Genomic DNA, 27,118 nt, shown 5'->3' with positions numbered 1-27,118 from the left:
AAGCTGGCTTAAAATTCAACATTCAAAAAACTAAGATAATGGAATCCGGTCCCTTCACTTCATGGCAAATAGATGGGGAAACAATGGAAACAGTGACAGACTTTATTCTGAGGGGCTCCAAAATCACTGCAGATCATGACTGCTGCCGTGAAATTAAAAGATATTTGCTCCTTGCAAGAAAAGCTATGGCAACCATAGACAGCATATTAGAAAGCAGAAACATCATTTTTCCCACAAAGGTCCGTTCAGTCAAAGCTGTGGTTTTTCCAGTAGTCATGTATGGATGTGAGAGTTGGACCATATAGAAGGCTGAGCACTGAAGTATTAATTGACGCTTTTGAACTGTGATATTGAAGACTCTGGAGAGTCCCTTGGACTGCAAAGAGATCAAACCAATCAGTCCTGAAAGAATTCAATCCTGAATATTCATTTAAAGGACTGATGCTGAAGCTGAAGCTCCAGTGCTTTGGCCACCTGATGCAAAGAGCGGACTCATTAGAAAAGACCCTGAATCTGGGAAAGATTGAAGGCGGGAGGAGAAGGGGATGACAGCATGAGATTGTTGGAAGGCATTACTGACTTAATGGACATGAGTTTGAGCATGCTCTGGGAGATAGTGAAGGACAGGAAAGTCTGGCGTTCTGCAGTCCATGGGATTGCCAAGGGTGGGAAGCTAATGAGTGATGGAACAACAACATTAGTGTATGTGGGACTTGCCTCATGGCTGAGCCATAAAGAATCCGCCTGCCAATGCAGGAGCCGTGGGTTTGATCCCTGGGTTAGGAAGATCCTCTGGAGAGGGAAATGGTAACCCACTCCAGTATTCTTGCCTGGGAAATCCTATGGACAGGAGCTTGGCAGTCTACAAAGTCACAAAAAAGTCAGACATGACTTAGAGACTAAAACAACAAAATAACAATTAGTGTATGACCTTTACAGTAGGAATATGAGCTGTAGCTATTTGAATGTAATGTGGACTCAATACTTAATGAAGAATAAATTTCAGACAAACTATCATTTCTCTTCAACTATAGTAGTGAATAGTGTAGTCCTGGTGTTTTCTAAGAAAATCAAAGATGAAACAGTCATAAAAACACCAGTGAGGTGAAAGGAAGGAACTGAATATCAGATAACCTTTTCATTCAAAAGGATGAAGCTGGAGAAGGAATGAAATATGTAAAATCATGAAATTAGATTAATATGGGCAAAATTTGAGCTAGTTCTTCAAATTAATAAATGTTAGAAATATAGAGTTTCCAATGAAACTGAGGTGAATTAAGGACAGAAGTAACTTTATGTATGGAGTGCTCCATGGAACTCATTCTTCTCATACCATGGTGATATGATGGGAAGATATAAATGGGTTACAAAAATACTTAGCAGCAGTGGACAACAGCCCCACAGTGGGTTACTATGGGAAATCAGAGATTTTTCTTGAATTTATGTCCCTGTACGTTTTTTTAGAGATAAAATGCTAAGTAGAATACATAAATGTGCTTCATCTATAGACCGATGAAATTATATAGATTGTATGATTTTCTTATTCTTACCCTATGTAAAGCTCTTATTTTGCCTTATGTGCGTGTGTGCTAAGTCACTTCAGTCGTGTCAGACTCTTTGTGACCCTATGGACTATAGCCCAACAGGCTCCTGTGCCCATGGGATTTTCCAGGCAAGAATACTGGAGTAGGTTGCCATGCACTCCTTCAGAGATCTTCCCTACCCACGGTTCAGACCACATCTCTTCTGTCTCCTGCATTGGCAGGTGGGTTCTTTACCAGTAGTGCCACCTGGGAAGTCCATTTTACCTTATGTCGGGAAAGAACAAATTAACAAGATGCTGCCAGTCAGGCTGTCTCGCCCCACACTCTCACGCCATCTAGCCCCATGTTCTATGAACAGTGACTTTGCAGTGTTATGTAACGGCTGAGATCACATAGCACTACACATGCACCTCACGAGGTACTCACTTGGCCATGGGCTACTTTGTGTAGTATGCCTGTTATGAACTTCACCATGAGAGCCCTGGCTGCTGCTGCATCAGGACTACACTGGAGTGACCCATGGTTAGGTTATATGGGGTTATGTTTTGGCTACATTATGGTTATGTTATGGCTGCTGCTATGGCTGCTTCTCTCCTGCCTGCTTCATCAGCCAGGAGAGAGGCTGTGTTATGGCTGCCGTGCCAGCCAGGAGAAAATAAATGTGTCTGCAGTTCCTACTGTTCCTTGAGTCTTCATCCAGCCTCTGATTTCCTGCATTGCCTACCCTGGGTTCAGCAAACAGTGTGAACAGCAAGACAATTGGTGTCACAAACAGGATCAACAACACCTAGGAATATTTTATTCCTACCATATATGAATTTCTACCTTTGAATGACTGATATTTATAACTTAACCATTTTAATCTGGTGGCTCAGATGGTAAAGAGTCTGCCTGCAATGCAGGAGACATAGGTTCGATCCCTGAGTTGGGAAGACCCCCTAGAGAAGGGAATGGCAACCCACTCCAGTACTCTTGCCTGGAGAATCCCCTGGACAGAGGAGCCTGGTGGACTACAGTCCTTGGAGTTGCAAAGAGTTGGACACAACTGAACAACTAACAGTAACTAGCCAGTTTGAATTTGTAACCAAAAGTGGAAAGAAAGTTCATTAGTTTTCAAAAATTGTATTCTTGCCATTTAAAACACTAATTGTAAGCTAGAGATAATAGATATTTCTTTTAACGTAACACATTTTATGTTTTCTCTAGGCTGGAATGATAAAAAGTGATAATGATGAGTATTTCATTGAACCCTTGGAAAGAGGTAAGCAGATGGAGGAAGAAAAAGGAAGGATTCATGTTGTCTACAAGAGATCAGCAGTAGAACGGGCTCCCATAGACATGTCCCAAGACTTCCACTACAGAGGTAGGCATCTTTGACAAGCCTCAATAGTTAACTGTGGTTCTAAGATAATGATGAAAACAACTCTCCCATCAGTTAAGAGAATGTGATAGTCATGTGCCTTTATATAATGTGGAAGAAGCAAAAGAAGCTTATATTTATAAGTTATAACATATGGCTTGCCAATTTTTAAATGCATAAGAGAAATACATATTACAGGTATTATTTTACTTCAAGGCATCATTCTCCCAATTTGTTATTTTTTATTTCTTTTAAATTTTCACATTAAAATGAACTTTTCTCTAGCTTGGGTTAAAATTTCAAAGTGTGTCTTTCAGGATAATCTAAATTATGCATTATTAATATTATTTTAAAACTTTTAAAATGAGATATATTGACACAGCAAAGAATTGTATTTTGTCTGAAGCCCAGTGTGATAGATAACATTTGGAAATAAGAATGCTCTTTGATTTCGCCTGTTTTGCAAAACTTTTTACAATGTAAAAGTGACAATTAGTTGAGTGATTCTGTCAAATTTTATTTTAAGGTAGGCTAGGCCACTAAAGTCAAGTGAATTATTGCCTGTCAAGGTTTTCTGTTTATTTTTTTTTTAATGGGATTGGAAAGTAACTTGGTATTAAAGAAATGCTTTTATAAGTTTGGTATTGAAATTCCCTTTATGGAAAATAAAAGAATAATAGGAATATGTTTTTTAACCAAATCTCAAAAAGCCTGTACAATTGACCCTTGAACAGCACTGGAGTTGGAGTATCAATCCTCCTTGCCCTTGAAAATCCACATATGATTTATAGCCTCATCCCTTACATTTGGGTCCTCTGTATCTGAGGTTCCCTATCCTCAGATTCAACCAACTCTGGATTCAACCAACTAGGAATCAGTGGATCATGCAATATGGTAGTATTTACTGTAGAAAAAAAATCCACTTAGAAGTCGACCCAGGTAGTTCAAACCCCTGTTGTTCAAGGGTCAACTGTATTTTCTTTTGTAAGGCCAACTTTCTAAATTAAAGGCAATGGAAATTTCCCCTAGGGAAATGTCAGGGATACAGATAATCTTAAGTTAGAAGCCATCTGTCTTCTAGATTAATGATGTCTTCTGAGAGTTGTTGCCTAGTTATTAGTCTGAGGATCAGATGCCACCATCTTCCTTTTACATGTGGTATTAATTGAAATAGTACCATTTAAAATGCATTTAAAATTAACATTGCCTGAAAATTTTTTGAGAAATTTCTGATTTGAAACAATAGGTCTGTGTTAACAGATGCAGTGCTATGAAATGTGTATCTATCCCAGGGGGTCACTGTAGTATAATAGAAGGAAATACACTCTGCAGTTAGAGAGACATAATAATGATAATAAGTAATAATAATAATGTGAGTAACAGCTCTACAACATAAGTTGTTAGATTAGTAGTTAACATTTTGGAGCCTCAGTTTCTTTATCTGTGAATAGAGATCAGAAATATGTATCACACGGTTGTAATAAGTATTAGAAATATCATACACAGATTGCTGAGTGTAACCCTCAGCAATAATAGGTCCTGAATCAATGTTAGCTGTGGTTATTGTTATTAATTATTGATATTAATTATTTTGTGCAAAAGTTTACATAATAGGAGTTTTATTAAAGTTGAATAGTTAGACATTGCTTTCTCACATGTTGTGAATGCATTACCATTAATTCTCATTTATAAATATCTTCATGCTTTAGAAATGTTAATCTAAATCAAAAGATGGTGATATCAAAAGATAGATAGTAGGATACAGTGCTTTTTCTATAATCCTGATTGTTGTATGTTAAAAGTAATATCTTTTTTGAAGCAACAAACATCTTTTAGAAAAGCATAGCCCCACAGACTATAGAATGGTCTTGGAGGACTGGAAACCAGATTAGCCTCTACGACTGTCCTCTGCTCCATCTATCATACTGTAGTTTCACCAAACTGTACCCTGTTCCTCCACTGCAGTCTCTGAAGATATCTATTTCTATAAATAGCACCCTTTGGTGCTTTCCAATAGTCTGATATCTATAGGGGAAGAGAGATTATTTTTTTCTTGAAATAATAAAATTGTAAGAAATATTACATTTAATACCTATTGTATTTTTGGATGTTAAATTAGACAAAATAATTCAGGAGTCAAGGTATATACATTTAAAAGAATTGGATATAATTAATTTGGGACATTATTTTAGGAGACCATTAAAAATATAAATTCCAGTAGCATCAGTATCAGTATAATCAGATTATGTGAAGAATTTTTAAGAAGACAGACTCTGAAAACAGTTTTCCAATTGCAAATAGAGGATTCAGTTCAGTTCAGTTGGTCAGTTATGTCCGACTCCTTGTGACCCCATGAATCACACAGCACGCCAGGCCTCCCTGTCCTTCACCAACTCCCAGAGTTCACTCAAACTCATGTCTGTTGAGTCAGTGAAGCCATCCAGCCATCTCACCCTCTGTCCCCTTCTCCTCCTGCCCCCAATCCCTCCCAGCATCAGGGTCTTTTCCAATGAGTCAACTCTTCGAATAGAGGATTACTTTATAGTAAAAAGTAAGCCACAACCTAGGGTAATATATTTTGGAAAGGTTTTCAACTGTCAATGGGTCAAAGCAAAAGGGGTTCCTTTGTTAACTCTCAGTTACCTTAAAACTGGAACCAAAATAGAGCCATTCAGTTCTCTTAGAACATTCCATGATAAACCTTAGTATGAACTTCACAATTTTTATTTTCTTATTTATGTAGTTCCGATTGAACTGAGTTGCTGGTGCTATCAATTTACCTCTTTTGGAGAGTCTTAAATTGTAACGATATATTTTAAAAACGTAAATATCTTCCTAGGGTAAATAGAGATTCAAATTTAGAACCTGAAATACCGACTATAATATTTAAATTATTCTTTTAATTTCTTGGTTTCAGGACTGAGAGCCAAGATTTTTCATGGACTAAATACTTTCCAAGTGAAAATTAAGAATATATTTTTATAATTCATTCCATCATTCTGAAATTTAAAATTAAACAGGTTCCAGAATTATAAAGATATATTGGTTTATAAATGAAAACTATAGTATGATATAAAATATTAATTTGGGGGGTCAATATAGGATGTTGTTTTAGGAGATATAAGGTCTCTCTTCAATGAGTTATAGGAAGAGGAATAAAATATATAAGATAAGCCTTCCTCAGAAAGAAATGTATTTGAGGGCCACAGTCTTCATAAATTTCTCTAATAGGTTAATATAAACACTCATCAGGAGGGGTTTGGATCATAAGCAAGGCACTTCTATCCCTTTACAGCTTCATCAGTGGGGCCCTTGTAAATAAATGCTCTGCTGTTATTTTGCTAGTCATCACACATTGCCTGGCCACATTTCTTGCTTTGTCAGTTTAGCAGTTCAGAAATGCCATTCATTTGAGGTCTGTAATTTATTGCAAGTGTTCTGCTGCTGCTGCTGCTAAGTCGCTTCAGTCGTGTCTGACTCTGTGCGACCCCATAGACAGCAGCCCACCAGGCTCCCCCGTCCCTGGGATTCTCCAGGCAAGAACACTGGAGTGGGTTGCCATTTCCTTATCCAGTGCATGAAAGTGAAAAGTGAAAGTGAAGTCGCTCATTCGTGTCCGACCCTCAGCGACCCCATGGACTGCGGCCTACCAGGTTCCTCTGTCCATGGGATTTTCCAGGCAAGTGTTCTAAGTTAAAACCAATTATGACATGAACTAGGTGAGGAGTAGTGACTTGGAAAGAAGGAGCCAGACTGGGTTGAGATTGAAGTAAAATAGATGGGGTTATTTGATAGAGTAGTTGTTGGGGTAGAGAGAGAGGAAGAGTGATCATGGATGACTCAGAATCCTAATCTGGAAGACTATAGAGAATTCTGTTTCCAGAATTCAGGTATTTCAAATGAGAAGTTGGAATAGACTTGGTGAAGAATGACAAGTGAGAATAATTTTGGATACATTAACTTTGAAGATCCATTGGGACAGTAAGTGCTCTAAAAAATTCATAGTATATTTTCAAAATCATGTCCCAACCTCAGTGCATGACTGTTATATACCTGTTGCAGTGGGGATGGGTAGAAGTGATCTTGGGAGTCAGGTAGCAGATACTGGCTCACAGTTGCTTAGAATGGCTCTGCTTGCCTTTTACTCTTTCATTCCTAACTCCATATCAGTGAGAATCAGAAATTGAACATCGCACAACTTTGGGAACCCATGAAAGATCTTTGCTACCTATCACTATAGGAAAGAAGATTATGTTCTTAAAAACAAACAAAAAAAGAAAAAAAAAAAGTTTGGTTCTACCATACTCAAGAGCCCTAAGGTATTCCACTTGACTGAAAGCAAACATCTATTTTGATTCCTTATCTTTAAAAATATTTACCTAGGTTTCCATTAAAAGTCACAGCTTTGAACCTGTTGAGATGATAGATTATATAGTACAATTCAACAACAACATCAGCAAATCCTCCGTCATTCTCATATATTGCACAGATTTTCTTTCCTTGACCCTTAAAGAGGTTATATTGTTTTTGAAATGTGGAAAAATATAAATATCTGTTTAAAAATATATTGAACTTGAACTTATAAAGTCACAAATACAGTGCTCTGTTCTAGAATTATTCTTTCAAGAATAAGACCTAAAACATATTTGGCAATATAAATAATATTTTCCAGTACAGAACTGGCAGGTGTTCACAACACATACCACACCCAGGTTCTGGCAAAGAATACCATCCTTTTCATTAAAGGACAAATATAAACTTGGCATGCTACGATAAAGAAAATTGTCTACTTCATCATGGGGGAGAGTTGAAGTTACTTCTTTTCTGATTTCTGTTTTGGGAGTATGGGAATTACATCCATTTTTGGCATCTTTAGTTTGGACAAAATTGTTTTATATATTACTGATTTGAATTTTACTTGGTAAAAACATGGCTAATAAACTCTTAAAGGGTCATAAAATTCACCACCACTGTTTAAATTAGTCATCAGTCTAAACCCAGATAAAAAGGAAAATACATGTCTGATCATCTCTGAAGAATGTCTACATTGTCATCAATAAGTAGTTTGTTTTAGGTAGTCTATTTTTCTGGGGGTGGGGTAGACTGTACTTGTATGACATCATTCAGCTTCTCATAATTTTTTTTCTTAATCTCTAGGCCCTTAGGCTTCTCCCCTCAAATTACAAACTATTCATTCACCAGAAGCTTTGTGTTAAAGTAATTTTTGTAATTACTTCCTACCAGTGGGAAACAAGGAATAGTAAGCCTTTATCTCCCAGCTTCCTTTCAGGATTTTCATTTTCCTGCATGAACCCAAGTGCTTGTGTTGCTGGTGTGGTTGTCATGGTGCTGTGAAGGAGTGTCTTTGTCCCAGGTGGGAAACATGTACAAGTCAGAAATGATTTGGGAGTTGCTCCTGGTTGCCAGGGAATGGAACTATGAAACAAGAACTAGAATAATGGGAAGACTATTCCTTATTTTAGTGACACTAGGAACTTCCTAGGCACAGAGTCCTTCCTTGATCTGTAGACACATCAGTAGGTGCTGTAATCCTTTGTATTTGGAAGTTCTCATGACCTATGCCCTAATCAAGGAGAAACTTTGGTGGGCATTGTAACCCACCCCCCCAAAAAAAAAATCAAACGAGAATTTAATTTTCACAGATGTTTTCTTATGAATGAAGCAAGAAAGATAATATTACTAAATCATTAAGTTCTGTCAATAGCAAATATTCTTTTAGGTAGATGTTAAATGATAAAATTTTCACAGCTGCATAGTTTAGTCTATATAATTTAAGGGTCAGCTATTTGTCAAAGCTACTCCCATTGGCTTCACATAGAAATACTAATGACATTTATGGGATTCCTTTTCAGGTTGGTTTTTTTTATATTTCATAATCTAGGTATTTATAATAATTATTGACAAAAGGAGGCAATTAAAGATTGAATTATTATATAAAGTAATCAGGAAGCAGAGTGAAGATTAAAGGAGCTTTCAGATGTGAAACATGAAAGATAATACTTTATTTCCCTTATTAACATGTCTTACTGGGCCTATTCTATCTCTTCATGAATAAGTACAATGAAAGGAGTGTTTATATAGACCAGGCTTAAAGTGCACAAAATATTAGTCTGTATTTTTTCTAATAAAGTATTGAATATGGAAATGCACAACTTGTGTTGAGAATTCAAAGTTGCTGGATTACTATCAAAATTTTTGATAAGAGACATTGATTCAAAAATTTTTTTTTTGTCTATTTGTTTGGTTTTCTTCTCATCTTTCACAACTATTATAACCACTTATCTGCTGTTCCACATTAACTTGTTCTTTTGGTTTTGTGCTATTTGTTCATTATTTCAGGACTCTGATTAATAATACCAAGCATCCTAAGATTTTGTGTATATTCTTGTCCAAAGGATAGTCTTTAAGTGTTTTTTAGATGCTACCTGAGTATAAGCCAATACTCAAGGCTTATATCTCTTGTGTGATTTATAGATTTATGTGTGGTTTTTGAATGTTAAGAATCAAGTCTGTGTGGGACTAAACCTTTTTACATTCTAAGTTCAATCATCTGCTTCAGCATGGCAGGTTTTGTTTTCACATTTTTAGTTTTATCAGGTCTTACCTTGCATACTCAGGGGAGAAAAGCAATGTTTAAACCCTTTTTGGTGAGACAAATGAGTGATAAAAGCAGACTCTTTTTATGTCCTGTGCTCTGTACTGGTAAAATGTCATTAAACAGCCTTTAGGTAACAAGAAATTAGGATATTAGGACAGCTTTTAAATATCTCCATTTCCCGTTTTGGATGATGTATGCAGATAAAGGCAATATAGGAATTTTATGCAAATAAACATTGCCCCTTCTCATTCTGTGATGCTGGGGTTGGCTTTTGAATCCAGTAGGAAGTCCAGAGGAAATCAGCGCAGGGTGTAGTAGATGCACCTTCCAATTTATGTTTAAAGGGGGTACAATTAATTTAATCAAGTTAGATACATTGATTTTGTCTCTTCAACACCTTTCTCTTATCTGTGATGATCCAACATTTGAAAAGTCAGAGGAAGTATTTGTAGTTGTTATAGGGGTTGCTATCATTTGAGTTCCTCTGGGCATTTTAAAAACACTGTCACTCCCTACTTCTCTTCCACTTAAATTTATGGAAGACATATTCTAACATCCTGTTATTTCAGACTTCTACAAATTATTAATGAACTTTCATGATATACATAGGAATTATTTTTGTAGACTTGAGATCTATAAGCTTTGATGTTGGACAAAATCATTATTATATGAACCACCCGGATTTTTATTCTTAAGTAAAGTCCCAACTTTTTTGGATTTTTCGTCTTTCCTAGTTATAAGGCCCAGTTATAATGAGACTCAGAGGTCAACTCATAGCATCCAGTAGCACCTCACTCCACTCTATTTCTCCTCTTGTGACCTTATGACAACTTTGATAAAGTAACTCAAATAATCTGAATTAAATTCAAGTTTTGTATTCTGAATAGAAATTAAGGAACTGGGAAGCCAAGAGTTTAAGTAGTAGGAATTATGAAATTGGACCTTCCTTTTATTAATAGAATGATGACTTTGTAGCACATATTGGAGGGAAAAGAAGAAAAAGGAAAGCAGAGATATTCCAAATGCAGAATGCATCACGTTTTGATTTTGTACAGAAGTTTTAGATGTTAACTGGTATGTGGGCTGCTTTGGCTGGCTGAGTGGGCCTCACTGGACTGATATTCCTGGTCTGCCTGGCCACTGTGAGACCTACTGGCATTCAATGCTGGGCTTTCTCAGTCGGACTCCATCTGCTCTCAGGGATGCAGCAGACCACCCACCCTCAGCTCTGACTAGGACTAATGTTTCCCCAGCCCATGTGATCTGCCCACAGCTTCTGTGTGGGAGCACATCATGGTGGTTCAGCAGTCCTTTATGACAGGAAACTCAGATCGTGCTATTTTTCAGTTCAGTTCAGTTGCTCAGTTGTGTCTGACTTTTTGCAACCCACAGACTATGGCATGCCAAGCTTCCCTGTCTGTCACCAACTCCCAGGGCTTGCTCAAACTGAAGTCCATCGAGTTGGTGCTGGCATTCTTATAGCATAGGAACCAAGGGGTGTCATGGCTTCCTTGGCTACAACTGGATCTATGTGCTAGGAAGTTAAGTGTTCTTCTTCCAGTGTCCCCAGAGTAGAGTGGGAGAACAGGCTTTGGCCCTTGGAGGTCCTCAGAGATCTGTGTGTTTTAGTGCTGTGCCCCTTCTTTTGAGATTTTGCCTTGAAGGGAACTGGGAAGAAATCAGAATCACTGTATCCTCTCCATAAGCAGTCCAGAATCAGAAGGGCCAAGCTTGCCTTTTTATTCCTGTAATTAAATATTTTTTCCTCACTGCTCTAGCCTCATGATTAAGACTAATGATGACCAGGACTTTCTCTCATAGGAGGAAAACATAAAAACAAAACAAAAAAACCCTCTGTATTGTGGTCTCCAGGCCTAGCATTGATATGTTACATGAGAGCTATGAAGAATTAGAAAATTAATTCTTTTTTAACCTACAGATCTCTTTATTTTGAAAAACCTTATTTGAACTGCAGAAGTTGAATATCAAGTCTTTATATTCTTGGTGCAACAATCCTAGTGTCTAACAGCTACTTTCCTTTCCCTTCCCAGTCTTCCAGCTAGAGTTTGGGGGTCATTAGCAGGTTATCTATGCATGAAGGCAGAGAAGAATAATATATTCTTAAAATATCATTGCCATGTCACAGATTACTCTACTTCTGGGGTTCACATTGTTGTAGTTGCAAAAACCATATATATTGAAAGGGCTTTTGTTAGAATCCTGTCTCCTCTGACTATATACATGTAATTTGGGATGAAGAATAATAAGATGTCAAGTACAAAATAGCAAAAAAAAAAAAAAAAAAAAAAAAAACATTAAAGTGGAATTGATGTCAGAAAAAATAAATATTATCTTTATAACCCAAGCATACCTTACCTCATGACTTGTAATCTAAAATGAATCACAGATACAGTTTGGACATCCTGAGTCATCAGGAGAACCTTGGAATTTTCAGTTTTCCAGTGTCTATATATATAAATTTGGAATCTTAACTCTTGCTTGATAGTTGTTTTCTTTTTCTAACTAATATCTGAAAATATGGAATTTTATCTCAAATTCTCTAATACTTGTGATCAAAAGAAGATATCAAATTTATTCTCCTTATGAATATAGAGTCCTGATGTTTTCTTTCTGATATGATTAAAACAAGAAGTGACTTTTATGCATATTAGAGAACAGTAGCATAAATATAGTCCTTAGAAGCCCAGTTACTTACTTTTGCAGATTTTTCTAACTTTTGGTCCAGAGATAGAATAATGGTGTTGAAAGTGACAGAGGTACCATGTCCAGCCATCCTTCAGTACAAATAGGGAGGTCATCTGTTTTAGTCTTCTTCAGTTCTTGGCAATAACAAAGGAAAAATGAATAAGAACAGTCATGAAGGCAGTCCCTTACCTTCGGTCCCCAGCTCCAGTAACTATAGCTTAAAAAGAACAACTTAAATGTGATAGACAGCAGAAAAACTAATGGGAGGGGGGAACTGTAAATGCTCAGTATTTAATCCATTGAGAATACCCCTTATATTTTCATGAATAAAGACAAAATATAAGTGGTTATTTTAGAAAACATATTTTGATATAAGAACATGTTGCATTAAGATGGGATCACACACATTCTCTGTTCCACCCCTTTGCACACATACTTTAACCCCACCTTAATGGCCATTCCTGTGAAAGGTATTTCATAGCCAAAGGAATACAGTCCAACTGTGTTAAATTTCTTAGAGTAAAGTTAGCCAAGGATATCCTGTAAAAACAGACTCAAGCATTTGAATATGATCTCGTGAGCCAGTTTTAAAATTAGATCTTCAACCTGGGTCTTTAGAACACTAAAGAAATCTGAAAATCTAAGCAGTGACTTTTTTTGATACAAGAGTACTAACATGTATCTTTTCAACATTTTTTACTATTTCCTATCTCACAGAGAAAGGGGGGAAAGCTCACATTTTTTCAGCTAGTTCATTAGAAAACTAAAGTATTTATCAGAGATAGAATAGGTGTCTACAGCTTATGCCTTCACAGAGTATGCAGACACAATGTATAATTGTTAATGGTGAGTTTTAGGCTAACATGTATTTATTATAAGTACTTAACATATGCTTTCCCGTAGAGTATAATATACTTCTATAAGTAAGTAAATGTTAGTTGCTCAGTCCTGTCCAATTCTTTGGGACCCCATGACCCCCTGCCAGGCTCCTTTGTCCATGGAATTCTCCAGGCAAGAATACTGGAGTGGGTGGCCATTCCTTTCTCCAGGGGATCTTCTCGACCCAGGGATGGAACCTGGATCTCCTGCATTGCAGGCAGATTATTTACCATCAAAGCCACCAGGGAAACCCATACTTCCAAGATTGATAAAGATACATATCAAGATTGATTTTTTAAAATGCAATTAAACTAATCAGTTACAAAATTAGCTTTTTAATAACTGATCTAGGAAGCATGTTCAGTGACTTTAGAGATACCAGTGAAGGCTGAAGTGCTTGAGGGACTTCAGGCTGATAGTGAAGGATGCCTGGAAGTGATGACTGGGAAAAAAGGAAGACAATCCTAAGGAACCAAGACAAAGGTTTAGGTAGAGACATGATAGTGATGATGTGATGTTGACATTATTATTAATAACTAAAAGTAGAAAACACACATATATGAATCATGTTACCTCAAGGATTTTTTTTTTTTGGTTGGTTGGTTTTTTATGTAATAACTAATTCAACCAGATTGATTCAGTGTCCTAGCTGCTATTAATTGGCAAACATATTTTTTCTTTAGTATAGTTTTAGCCCAAAGGCTTCCCAGTAATTGGCTTTGTGTTAACATTAAAAATTTTTAAGTAACATGCCCAACAGAATGTCTTATATTATCCCTGACCCCTACTTAATCTCTGAGCAGAGTGTTCAGGGATAGGGCAGAGATAAGGGTTCTCTGTTACATGCATTGCTTAGTTTTAAAATTATTATACAGAAAAATAATTTTAAAATTTTAATTGTGGAATAACTATAAACAGACCCTGATGCTGGAAAAGATTGAACACAAAAGGGGAAGGGGATAGCAGAGGATGAGATAGTTAGATAGCATCACTGACTCAACGGACATGAATTTGAGCAAACTCTGGGAGACCATGAAAGACAGGGAGACCTGGCATGCTGCAATCCATGGGGTCACAAATAGCTGGACGTGACTTAGTGACTGAACAACAACAACACACCCAAACTCAGTGTGCTTCAAAAGTAATGTTACATGTTCATCTTTATTAGAAGTAAAAAGACATTTTTGTGCCTAGCTAGATGTAACTTTGGAAGAAATATTTAATGTAGTTAAATAAGCTTCCTTATTGTGTCACTTGTTTGTTATTACTCTTTTTTGAAATATATTCTTGTCACCTCTATTTAGTGTTTATTATCCAGCTTGAAGGTCATTTTTTAATGAAAGTGTTATTTTTTTCCCCTGAAATTTCATAGTTCTTAAAAGTTCATTTGTACACTTTGCCATATACCATCTTATAATATGAATTTTTTCCTTAATTTATTGAGATCTGTTTTTCAGCTCCTGGTATTTCATTTATTTTCAAAATAAATAACACAACTTTTTATTGATACACTATGCTGCTCCATTTTGATTTTTACTTCTCTTTACCTCCCTGTGGCCTTGGACTCCCCCTTTGGGTTTCATGACTAGCGTCTTACTTGGATTTCTTTCTTAAGCCTCCTTCCTTTATAATTTTTCCTCTTCCCATCCTTTTCACACAAGTCTCCTTCTTCTTTCTCATGTCTTATACCATTAGTGATCTTTGGGAGAATTGCATGGTCGCGTATATCATCTAGATTCCTCTTGAACTCCAAGACTGTATATTCAAGAACTTTTTAGCCACCTGCACTTAGATTTCCCACAAAGACCTTTAACTCAATATGGCCAACATTGAACTTGTCTTTAACTATCAACCAGTTCCTAAACTGCTCCTTGATTCTCATATTAGATTTTAGTCTTAGTGAATGGTACTGGTATCCACCCAGTTAATCCTTCTGATTTCCATATCCTTTATCTAGTTGGCAGCAAGACCGGCAAGTTATCTACCCAGAAAGCTCTCAAGATAGCCCCTTCAGTCTCCAATTTTCTACTTCTGTTCAGAACCTAATAGTTTTCTGTTTTGAGTACTGCAGCAGTCCCTTGACTGTTCTCCAGTTCTAAACCCAGGTCACTCTAGTCCATTTTGAGATGTTACCAAATGTTGTGGATCATGTACCTACACCATGTTAGTGTGTGTGTTTGCATAGACACAAATGTATTATTATAGTTTATATATTACAGAATATGTGTAACATATATGACGTTCTCAGGGGTAGAAATTAAAAAGAATATAACAGAGATAACTTTGATAGAAGTGCTATTTTTTCTCCATATTCCAGTACATATTTTTATATATCTCTGTAATGTAAGTACACTGGTATCCTGCTTTGGAGATTGCTGCTTTTGATGGAAAATTTAGTAACCTTTCTGAACTGAAATACTTATAATATCACTATGTAGTCTAAACCTTTTAATTTTGGGGTAATTTTCTTTCCCCACTCATTATTGGATAGAATATAACCATTTTAGCATTGTCCTCAGGCAGCACCTGGAATCTATTCACCTATTTTTTCTCTCTTACTGTCATTAGTGACACCCATTTCCCACTATACACTGTTTACTTTGAACTTTACTGAACTTTGAATTCCATAAACATACATTTTCCCCCACTCTACTTTCTTGTTTGTCCTTAGATATGATAGACCACATATCTCTTTCTTTTAAGATATTGGAATGTGTCTATATCAGGTTTAACCACTAGACCATCTTTTTGAGAAGAGAATAAATGTCCGCCTTCAGTTTTGTAGAATCTGAAAGGTAGATAATTTTTATCTCATATATGAGACTCAATGAAATGAGATAATTAACTTCAGCTTCTAGCACACATGGTTTGACTGTTTTTTTTGTTGTTGTTGTTTTGTTTTTTTCCTTTTTTTTTGTTATTTTATTTTATTTTTAAACTTTACATAATTGTATTAGTTTTGCCAAATATCAAAATGAATCTGCCACAGGTTTGACTGTTTTAATTCATATATTACCTCTTATTTTCATCTAATCTCATCCAACAAACTCTTGAGAAGAAAGATTAAAATTTTATTTGAATTTTAAAGATTAAAAGCTTCAAGTTTCTTATGTATAATAATTTAAGGGAGGTCAATTTTTTCTTAACTGGCATTGTATGTGATTGAGATAGGGCCTACCATTAACACATATCAGAGGGGGAAAGTAGAAAATACTTTGAGAAAATGTTCAGTCTCTTAAAAAAGTCATTGTTCTCCAGATACTTCCAAGAAATATCTGAACAGAATTTTTTTCTAAAGAAATTGTACTCTGATAAAGAAGACATTCTTAATCTGCAAGGACATCAATAGGTCTAACAGCTTCTTGAATTTATTTTCTATATTCATAATATATATTTCTATATTCATATTTGTGTTGTCCCTTCTCTCCCAGAGAGGTTTCATACCTTGCAAAGGATTTTCAATAGGGTCCATTATTTTAAAATTGGTGGTATGGAAACTGTTCTCAAACTGTTTTAATTCTCTTTGAGTAACTCGATATGCTCTTCCAAGCTATTTATATACATATATTCAGAACTAACAGGGTGAGAAGTGGGTCTTCCTTATAAAATGACTATGTTGCCTAACACTTTGGACTTTTAGTATGAGAACATTAATTGAATAATATACTTATCCCTCAGTAAAAAATGTAATCTTTTTTGCCCTTTTAAATGTACTCTAGTCTAGTAGTACCTTCTGGCTAAAGATAAAAATGATATGTTTCAGTGGGAGGGAAACGTATTGCAGTATGCTTCCTTTTCAATAATGCAGAAGATAAAGATATGGCACCCCTTCCAACACATAGGATACATTTGTATTTGAAGAAATACAGGAAATGTGTGCCATGAAAATGATAATGCTTCGGATGAAAAGATCTTCATTATCTCAACCAACAGTGGTCTTCAGAAGCAATGACATCATTGTTGCTTCACTGACTTCAGAATTCAGGAAAGAGCCCGAAGCCGAAGAACTCAGGCAGCCTCTTTGTCAGACGAGGTGCAGAAAAGAAGACACAAAGAGCCTCCCTTTGAATCATGGCAGGCTTTGCGACTCCTTTCTTGGCTCTTTGTGAAAGCACATGACTGGGCTTGTAGAAGATTAACCCCCTTAACATTTCTGTAAAAAAATTAAACAGATGCAAAGCAGCTCCATCACTTTTTTCCTCTCTGTTGTGAATTCAGCGTTATGGTGGGCAGTGAATTATTTTGAATTCCCTCAGAGAGGCCAGAGCAGTCAATGGGGACTGGTGAATGAGGGCCTTCTGAAGGGCTCAGTTGTGGGTTTTCTTGGGCTTTCACTGTTCTTTTTAGCATTATTCCTCTGAAAGAGTTCCCTCGAAGAGTGGGGTCAGTCTAGAGACCTTTATAGTGCTTGAAGTAATCCACCCTCTAATCTGTTCCTTCCTGTGGGAAAATCAGTGGAAAAAAAAAAAAGAGGGCAAGCCAGTATTTACATCCAGATATGGACTGTTTAGACTGTTTGCTTTTAATTTAGTACTGTTCTTTGCATGAAAATAGCTTGATTTCAACTTCAGTTCTTTAATAAAGAAAAAAAATTCCAAAAATTCAGTCATGGATTACTGACTTCACTTTCACTTTCACTTTCACATGCTGTCCTTGATACTTTTAACCAGTCATGTGTCAAAGCTGATGAGTTGATCTTAATTTTTAACTCTGTTTCTTACCCTGAATTACTATTTCATTAATCCAGCAGCTATTACATATTTCTTAAAATAAGTATGTGCTATTTTATTGTTTTGAGAGATAAATGATCTTTACATCTTTGTTACATTTCCCTGGTTCTGAGTTTATATATTATGTATATGGAAATCATTGATTGTGTATCTTGTCATGATATGTCAAAATGCTATGTTTGAGGGTAGCAAGATTTAGCTCTTGACTTTTCATGACAAAGCTGGTGACAGCGATAACACAAACAATATTTCTGTTGGGAATGGGACAGTAATTGGAAGATGGGATGATGAGCGAAGACTTTTGCATGCTTTTTTACTGTTGAATTTGTTTTAGGGGGTGGGACTGTGGATGATTTATTTCTTTTTGCTCTGGTTTCAACATTTTTTTTTTACAATTATCATAAAATGTTTTTGTAATAAGGGGAAAAAGAACAAAATTTCTTCTATTTTAAAATTTGAACATCAGCCACCCTTTTTCCTTTCCCCATGACAGATGCAGATCCTGGGCAAGTACTGGGCTTATGGGGGAGGCAGGCAGCTGGTGGTGAGGGGTGCAAGTGCCAGAGCCCATCACTTGGAGGTGGGCTGTGGGCAGACGCTGGCAAAACCTCTTAGGATGCTGTGAGAGTCACATAGACAGTTTCAAAGCTCAGATCAGGGCTCACACTAAGTGCTTTGTAAAACGAACGATTATTATTATTGACTAGCAACATCTTCACCACACTCAATACATTTGATAGCTTCACTCTGGAGGTGGGACCAAAAACATGATGTAAGATAGCAAGCTCCAATATCTTTTGACCAATAGCCATCATAGATCAGATAACCACCCCTTCCCCAGCCTTGACCTCCCAGGGCTGGCAAAGCAAAAACGTGGACAAACCTGGAGGAAGACTGGCTCTGAATCACACAGATGTCGCTTAACCTCTTTGTCTCGGTTTCCTCACTTATAAGATGGAGAGAATAATAGTCCCCACCTCACAGGAATGTGGTGAAGACTCAAAGAGGTCATGTAGACAAGACCCTTCTCCTTGGGTGCAGCCAACTGTGAGTGCTCAATAAATATTACACATTAGCACAGATTTTCCCTATCCTATGGTGGGCTCACATCCCAGTACATCCACTGTAAATTGAAAATCTCACAAGTAAAAATGCATTTAATACACCTAACCTATGGAACACCACTGCTTAGCATAGCACCTTAAATGTGCTCAGAACACTTAGAGTAGTCTACAGTTGAATCATCCAACACAAAGCCTCTTTTATCATAAAGTGCTGAATATCTCCTATGATGTACTGAAGACTGTACTGAAAGTGAAAAACAGGGTGGTTATCTGGAACAGAGTAGTTATAAGTGTATCAGTTGTTTGCTGTTATGATCACATGGCTGATTGGAAGCCAGCATCACCGGAGAGGACTGTACTGTCTACTGCTAGCCCAGAGAAAGAGCAAAAGTCAAAAGTCAAAGTATGGTTTCTACTGAGTGAGGACTGCTTTTACACCATCATAAAGCTGGAAAATCTTAAGTCAGTGTAAGTAGCGGACCATCTGTCCTTCAGCATTCACTAACACAGTGCTACCTGCCACCTGGATTTGGCCAGGCTTTAGAGGTTTTTCTGCCATTGTTTTCCAGTGTTAACCACTGTAATATAATATGAAGTAGACTTTTTCAAATGAGACATGTCCTCCTGTAGATTCTGGTTTGCTCCTCTGTTTATTCACTTGGGCTGCCACAACTAAGCACCCCAGATGAGGAAGCTTAAACAGCAGAAGTTTATCTTCTCATAGATCCAGAGCCTAGAGTCTGAGGTCAAGGCGTCAGTAGGGCTGGTTCCTTCTGAGATGTTCCTCCTTGGCTTGCAGATGGCCGTCTTCACACGGTCTTCTTTGCCTGTGTGTCTCTGTCCACATCTACTCGTCTTACAAGGATGCTGATCGTTTGGATTAGGTTTCATGCTAGCGATCTCACTTTACTTAATTATCTCCTTAAGGATTCCCTAAATTAGTCACATTCTGAAGACGTAGGGGTTGGGACTTCAACACAAGAATTTGAGGGGGACAGTTCAGTCCCTGATAATTCCTCATGTTCTGGAAGAACAGAATTCTCTTCAAATTAAGAATCGGTTGACCCTGAGCCCCGGATATCTGAGCAGGTACAGTTCCTGGGGATGAAACAGGCCCACAGATACAGCAGCAAAACTGCTCAATTTTTAAAAAATGGAATCATGCATTCATGTATTGCTTGTATATTTGAAGAAAAGTGAAATAACAAAGAGGAAAATTTATTCACCTGAGAGAAGTGGTGATCATTTTATTTCATGTTCACCTGTTTCTTCTGCTACTCGACTTATAAAGATTGTATCTTGTAAAAGGCTCCAATTCCTATCTAAAAATTAATCTAAAAACTCCAAGTCATTAGGAAGAAGACTAAATGTTAGCTGCTTAGTCATGTCTGACTCTTTTGAACCCCATGCACTGTAGCCCCCCAGGCTCCTCTGTCCATGGGGTTCAGCAGGCAAGAATACTGGAGTGGGTAACCATGCCCTCCTCCAGCATATCTTGCCAACCCAGGGATCGAACCCAGGTCTCTTGCATTGTAGGCAAATTCTTTACCATCTGAGCCACTGGGGAAGCTCAGGAAGAAGGATAGGAGATTAGAACTAATACTTATATTGCAAAATATATGTAGGATAGAAGTAGAATGTGTTTTAGGCATAATTTTCTTGAAGACAGAATGCTTTGAAATTTCCTTTCTAGTTTCTGTTAGACATAAAGCTAGCTTCTTCCATTTATCTTTGAAATATTGTAAATAGGAGAAGGCAGTGGCACCCCACTCCAGTACTCTTGCCTGGAAAATCCCATGGATGGAGGACCCTGGTAGGCTGCAGTCCATGGGGTCACTAAGAGTCGGACACGACTGAGCGATTTCACGTTAACTTTTCACTTTCATGCATTGGAGAAGGAAATGGCAACCCACTCCAGTGTTCTTGCCTGGAGAATCCCAGGGGCGGGGGACCCTGGTGGGCTGCCATCTATGGGGTTGCACAGAGTCGGACACGACTGAAGCGACTTAGCAGTGGCAGCAGCAGAGTTAAATAAAGTGAAAAAAGAAATAAATTGTGTTTAGGCAAGTAAGTCAATGAAAGAATTTAAATTCTTTGACCCCTCTTTCTCACTTTCCCCACTCTAGAGCTATTCTTAGAGAAAATTAGTGACTTAAAAATTAGTAATTTTTAATTAGAAAATTAAACTTAGCTATCATCTTATCCCAGTGTTTGATTTCAGGGCATGCAGAGACAAAAATATAAGGGTAATTTGGATATTCAGATACAGTGAATGTTCAGTTACAATGTTATGGTATAAGCATACAATTTTCCCACTACTTTGGATTACGGAGGTGGAATTTTTTTTGACGTGCATGAGGCCAAGAAGAAATTGGTGGAGTAGGGTAGTGATAGATCAAGCAATACTTGGGTAAACAGATTTAGTGACATAAAAGCCCTGAGCTCATGGAGCACAGAATCCACCATAATAAGGAGAGTTAAGGGAGGGAACAGGACTGGGGTCAGTTAGAACTGCTTGCCATTAAACTCTGTCCTATCCGTGCTGCCTCTCTGGCTCCTAGATAGCATGGTGAGGCTGAGACCTGCCTCTAGCTGCCCATATCAGGTGAAGCCTAGGAGTCCTGAGCAATTGAGTACGGTGGAAAGTGTCTTTGTCTCTAGGAGTCAGGGAAAATATGAGTTCTGGTCCTCATTTGCCTCTGGCAGTGAGATTTAAGGAGCTTGCTTTTCTGTTCTGCTTGTAACCACCCTCCAGAAGGACATACTAGGTCTTAAGCTCCTTGAAGAATCTTTATACTCATTGTGATCAGCATAGGTATTGACACCTGTAATATACTCATAATCAATTTTTTGAGTGAAAATACATCATTTTTCTAATTGCTAAAATAGGGTGGGGTTGGATGGTTAGAGTTGGTTGTCATGTTTCCAAAGATCCCTTCAAACTCTTAAATTGAGATTTTAGGTCATCTCATTTCAGTTCAGTCGCTCAGTCGCGTCCAACTCTTTGCGACCCCATGAACTGCAGCACGCCAGGCCTCCCTGTCCATCACCAACTCCCGGAGTTCACCCAGACCCACGTCCATCAAGTTGGTGATGCCATCCAGCCATCTCATCCTCTGTCGTTCCCTTCTCCTCCTGCCCCTAATACCTCCCAGCATCAGAGTCTTTTCCAATGAGTCAACTCTTCGCATGAGGTGGCCAAAGTATTTGAGTTTCAGCTTTAGCATCATTCCTTCCAAAGAACACCCAGGACTGATCTCCTTCAGAATGGACTGGTTGGATCTCCTTGCAGTCCAAGGGACTCTCAAGAGTCTTCTCCAACACCACAGTTAAAAGCATCAATTCTTCAGCGCTTAGCTTTCTTCACAGTCCAACTCTCACATCCATACATGACCACAGGAAAAACCATAGCCTTGACTAGATGGACCTTTGTTGGCAAAGTAATGTCTCTGCTTTTGAATATGCTATCTAGGTTGGTCAAAACTTTCCTTCCAAGGAGTAAGAATCTTTTAATTTCATGGCTGCAGTCACCATCTGCAGTGATTTTGGAGCCCAAAAAAATAAAGTGTGACACTGTTTCCACTGTTTCGCCATCTATTTCCCATGAAGTGATGGGACCAGATGCCATGATCTTAGTTTTCTGCATGTTGAGTTTTAAGCCAACTTTTTTACTCTCCTCTTTCACTTTCATCAAAATGCTTTTTAGTTCTTCTACACTTTCTGCCATAAGGGTGGTGTCATCTGCATATCTGAGGTTATTGATATTTCTCCTGGCAATCCTGATTCTAGCTTGTGCTTCTTCCAGCCCAGCGTTTCTCATGATGTACTCTGCATATAGGGTGACAATATACGGCCTTGATGTACTCCTTTTCCTATTTGGAACCAGTCTGTTGCTCCATGTCCAGTTCTAACTGTTGCTTCCTGACCTGCATATAGGTTTCTCAAGAGGCAGGTCAGGTGGTCTGGTATTCCCATCTCTTTCAGAATTTTCCACAGTTTATTGTGATCCACACAGTCAAAGGCTTTGGAATAGTCAATAAAACAGAAATAGATGTTTTTCTGGAACTCTCTTGCTTTTTCGATGATCCAGGGGATATTGGCAATTTGATGTCTGGTTCCTCTGCCTTTTCTAAAACCAGCTTGAACATCTGGAAGTTCATGGTTCACATATCACTGAAATCTGGCTTGGAGAATTTTGAGCACTACTTTACTAGCGTGTGAGATGAGTGCAATTGTGCAGTAGTTTTAGCATTCTTTAGCGTTGCCTTTCTTTGGGATTGGAATGCAAACTGACCTTTTCCAGTCCTGTGGCCACTGCTGAGTTTTCCAAATTTGCTGGCATATTGAGTGCCGCACTTTCACAGCATCATCGTCCAGGATTTGAAATAGCACAACTGGAATTCCATCACCTCCACTAGCTTTGTTCATAATGATGGTTTCTAAGGCCCACTTGACTTCATATTCCAGGATGTCTGGCTCTAGGTGAGTGATCACACCATCGTGATTATCTGGGTCGTGAAGATCTTTTTTGTACAGTTCTTCTGTTATTCTTGCCACCTCTTCTTAATATCTTCTGCTTCTGTTAGGTCCATACCATTTCTGTCCTTTATCGAGCCCATCTTTGCATGAAATGTTCCCTTGGTATCTCTAGTTTTCTTGAAGAGATCTCTAGTCTTTCCCATTCTGTTCTTTTCCTCTATTTCTTTGCATTGATCACTGAGGAAGGCTTTCTTATCTCTCCTTGCTTTTCTTTGGAACTCTGCATTCAGATGCTTATATTTTTCCTTTTCTCCTTTGCTTTTTGCTTCTCTTCTTTTCACAGCTATTTGTAAGGCCTCCCCAGACAGCCATTTTGCTTTTTTGCATTTCTTTTCCATGGGGATGGTGTTGATCCCTGTCTCCTGTACAGTGTCGCGAACCTCCATTCATAGTTCATCAGGCACTCTATCTATAAGATCTAGTCCCTTAAATCTATTTCTTACTTCTACTGTATAATCATAAGGGATTTGATTTAGGTCATACCTGAATGGTCTAGTGGTTTTCCTTACTTTCTTCAATTTAAGTCTGAATTTGGCAATAAGGGGTTCATGATCTAAGCCACAGTCAGCTCCCGGTCTTATTTTTGCTGACTATATAGAGCTTCTCCATCTTTGGCTGCAAAGAATATAATCAATCTGATTTCGGTGTTGACCATCTGGGATGTCCATGTGTAGAGTCTTCTCTTGTGTTGTTGGAAGAGGGTGTTTACTATGACCAGTGCATTCTCTTGGCAAAACTCTATTAGCCTTTGCCCTGCTTCATTCCGTATTCCAAGGACAAATTTGCCTGTTACCTAGGTGTTTCTTGACTTCCTACTTTTGCATTCCAGTCCCCTATAATGAAGAGGACATATTTTTTGGATGTTAGTTCTAAAAGTTCTTGTAGGTCTTCATAGAACCATTCAGCTTCAGCTTCTTCAGCATTACTGTTTGGGGCATAGACTTGGATTACTGTGATATTGAATGGGTTGCCTTGGAAATGAACAGAGATCATTCTGTCATTTTTGAGATTGCATCCAAGTACTGCATTTCAGACTCTTTTGTTGACCATGATGGCTACTCCAGTTCTTCTCAGAGATTCCTGCCCACAGTAGTAGATATAATGGTCATCTGAGTTAAATTCACCCATTCCAGTCCATTTTAGTTCGCTGATTCCTAGAATGTCGATGTTCACTCTTGCCATCTCCTGTTTGACTACTTCCAATTTGCCTTGATTCGTGTACTTAACATTCCAGGTTCCTATGCAAATTAACTAGGTCATCTAGTTAATTATTATTCCTGCACAATGATCCCATCCATAATAACCTTGACATTTTGTCATCTCAGCTTCTCAGCTTCAGTAACCATAGCCTCTCAGTCACTGTGTGGTTTTTCCTCATCTTTTTTACCTGCAGTGTTTAACTGTTTCCTGGTCTCTGGTCCTGCTTCCTCTTAGGAAGAAATTGATGAGGTTGAACCAGAGGGAACTGCCATCTATATGGGTCCAGGACAGTGGAATATTGACAATTTCAGTTGGTACAACTATAGTTCTCTATCCAAACTGTAGTCACAGACACTTGGCCCCTTCTTTAAATATTTAAGTGGCTTCTCATTACTCCTCTGCCTCTCCACCCACTCCCAATGATCCCTGCTCAGCCCCTTCTTGTCCTGACTCACAAGGGCTTGGAGATCTGACCCTCTCTTTCCCAGCTGGTTTATTCTATTACCAGTCTCTCTCACTGTCTCCACTCCAGCTGCACAGAACTTTCAGTTCCCAGACTGCCAAGCTTGCTCTTCAGTGTGGGCCTTTGGAAATGTCATGTCTTCTGCTGGAAATGCCCTCCTTTTCCTTCCCTTCTTCTCCACCCCTCAAACCTGGAGCCTAGCTTGACCAACACCCATTTCATCAACTGAGAAGGATAGTATACACATAATAAATAACCATGGACTATTTCATATTTTAGAAGTGAAAAGGGCTGTTGAGAGAAGCATTTTCTTCCCTGTTAATTACCCCTGACCCTACATTTCTAATGTCCCATTTAAATGGCAGCACCAAAACTGAACACAGTACCACAGATGTGGTCCAGTGAGCAGAGATTACAGCAGGACAAAGATGCATGCCCTTGTTGGGGCCCTATAATTCTGTCAGTAAGATTTTCTAAGGCAATCGGTTATCCCTGTGAGCTCATAGTGATTTTCCATCATCTTGAACATAAAAGGAACTTAAAAAAAAGTTTGGCCAGAATTTCTTTCTTCTAGGAGCCCAGGAAAAAGAGGTCATCACTGGGAAGTTAAGAAGTCAGGACAATTTTGAGGAACAGTTTATTTTATTTTATTAAATGGCTTTCAAGTATTTATAGTACAGCCTAGGAAATGAAGTGCTTTCCTAGACAGGTGTTTTTGCTATGCTTTGGATACTGCTCAGGGAGAAATGCTACTGAAGCCTTCTTTTAATTCACAGGAGAAACATACCCTTTTGCTCCTTCCTGTATAATAACATTAACTTTGCCAAAATTATGAGTAATCAGTATAGGAAATGTAGTTATTTTCGGTTGAATATTATGTTTTCATAAAGTATGAGATAATAGGAAATGAAGTGGGGAAAATACGTTAAAAAAAAAAATACAGGCTTTGGATCTAGGCTACCTGTGTGAATACAGGCTCCACTTTAGACAGTTTCCTTAGCTCTGAGCCTCAGTTTCAGCACATGAAATGGAGAAAAACCGTGTCTTCCTCATTGGATTCTTTCAAGAATTAAATGAGATAAAGTGCTTAACAGCAACAGCTGGCACATCATCAACAACATTATCATAAAATAAATATGGAAAAAAAAGCGGAAGTGTTAGTCACTCAGTCGTGTCTGACTCTCTGTGATCCCATGGACTGTATCCTGCCAGGCTCCTCTGTCCTTGGAATTCTCCAGGCAAGAATACTGGCATGGGTTGCCATGCCTTTCTCCAGGGGTACTTAATATTATTTCAAATATAAGTGGTCATGAAATGGAGCAGGACCCTATGCTATGGTCCTCGTTCCCCATGTCCTCTGTCTGCCTTTTGTCTGAGGAAAAACTTTAGCCAAAGAAGTTTAATTAGAGAAATAGGAAAGTGCAGAAACAAAAGAAAATAGTCTAAGGAGACCGAATAATATAGTCATTTAGCATAGTCAAGGATTTTTAGTTCCTTCTCAAGGGCTATAGGTAGTATTCTAATCCATGCCTGTAGGCTGTCATAGATACTGAAACCTCAAGTGAAGAAGTTAACTACATGATGACCAGATTATAGCCAAGAATCATAAGCTGCCATGGTTCCGAGAATTGGCCTCAAGGAAATGAAACAAATCCTGATCGTGAGGGTGAGGAGGATAGGTGTCTGCCCTCACCGCCTCCCCACATTTGCCAGCATAGAAAATAAAGCAAATTTCCCTTTTCCACCAATCTGGCCACTTTATTGGCTTTTGAGTGGCAAGCAACCGGACTCCACTTCTGGTAACAGTCATGCAGAATCCTCAGGGCTTTAAACGAGTTGGTTAATATTTAATGTTGTAATTCTTCTGTAGAATTTTTCAAAAAAATACTTCAGGGATATGATAACTACATAAAATCATCCAGCACTTCCTATTTGTATAAATATATTTTTTTTCTTTCATATATGAATTCTTGGGCTTCCCTGATTGCTCAGATGGTAAAGAATTCACCTGCAG

The 27,118-nt window shown here is 38.0% G+C and overlaps 1 protein-coding gene across 2 annotated transcripts in view; it reads left to right on the top strand.

The window, feature by feature from the left end:
- The window catches only part of ADAMTS3 (ADAM metallopeptidase with thrombospondin type 1 motif 3), a 279,473-nt gene that overhangs the window by 142,088 nt on the left and 110,267 nt on the right, over positions 1-27,118 (top strand). For both annotated transcript variants that reach the window (XM_070372501.1, XM_005897060.2), the window contains exon 4: positions 2,751-2,907. In XM_070372501.1, coding sequence (XP_070228602.1) covers positions 2,751-2,907 — 157 coding nt within the window. The remainder of the gene's footprint in view (positions 1-2,750; positions 2,908-27,118) is intronic.

Source organism: Bos mutus, chromosome 6, assembly GCF_027580195.1.
Source record: "Bos mutus isolate GX-2022 chromosome 6, NWIPB_WYAK_1.1, whole genome shotgun sequence".
In the NCBI taxonomy this organism is placed as follows: Eukaryota; Metazoa; Chordata; class Mammalia; order Artiodactyla; family Bovidae; genus Bos; species Bos mutus.
This window is presented reverse-complemented; position numbering and strand designations above follow the sequence as displayed.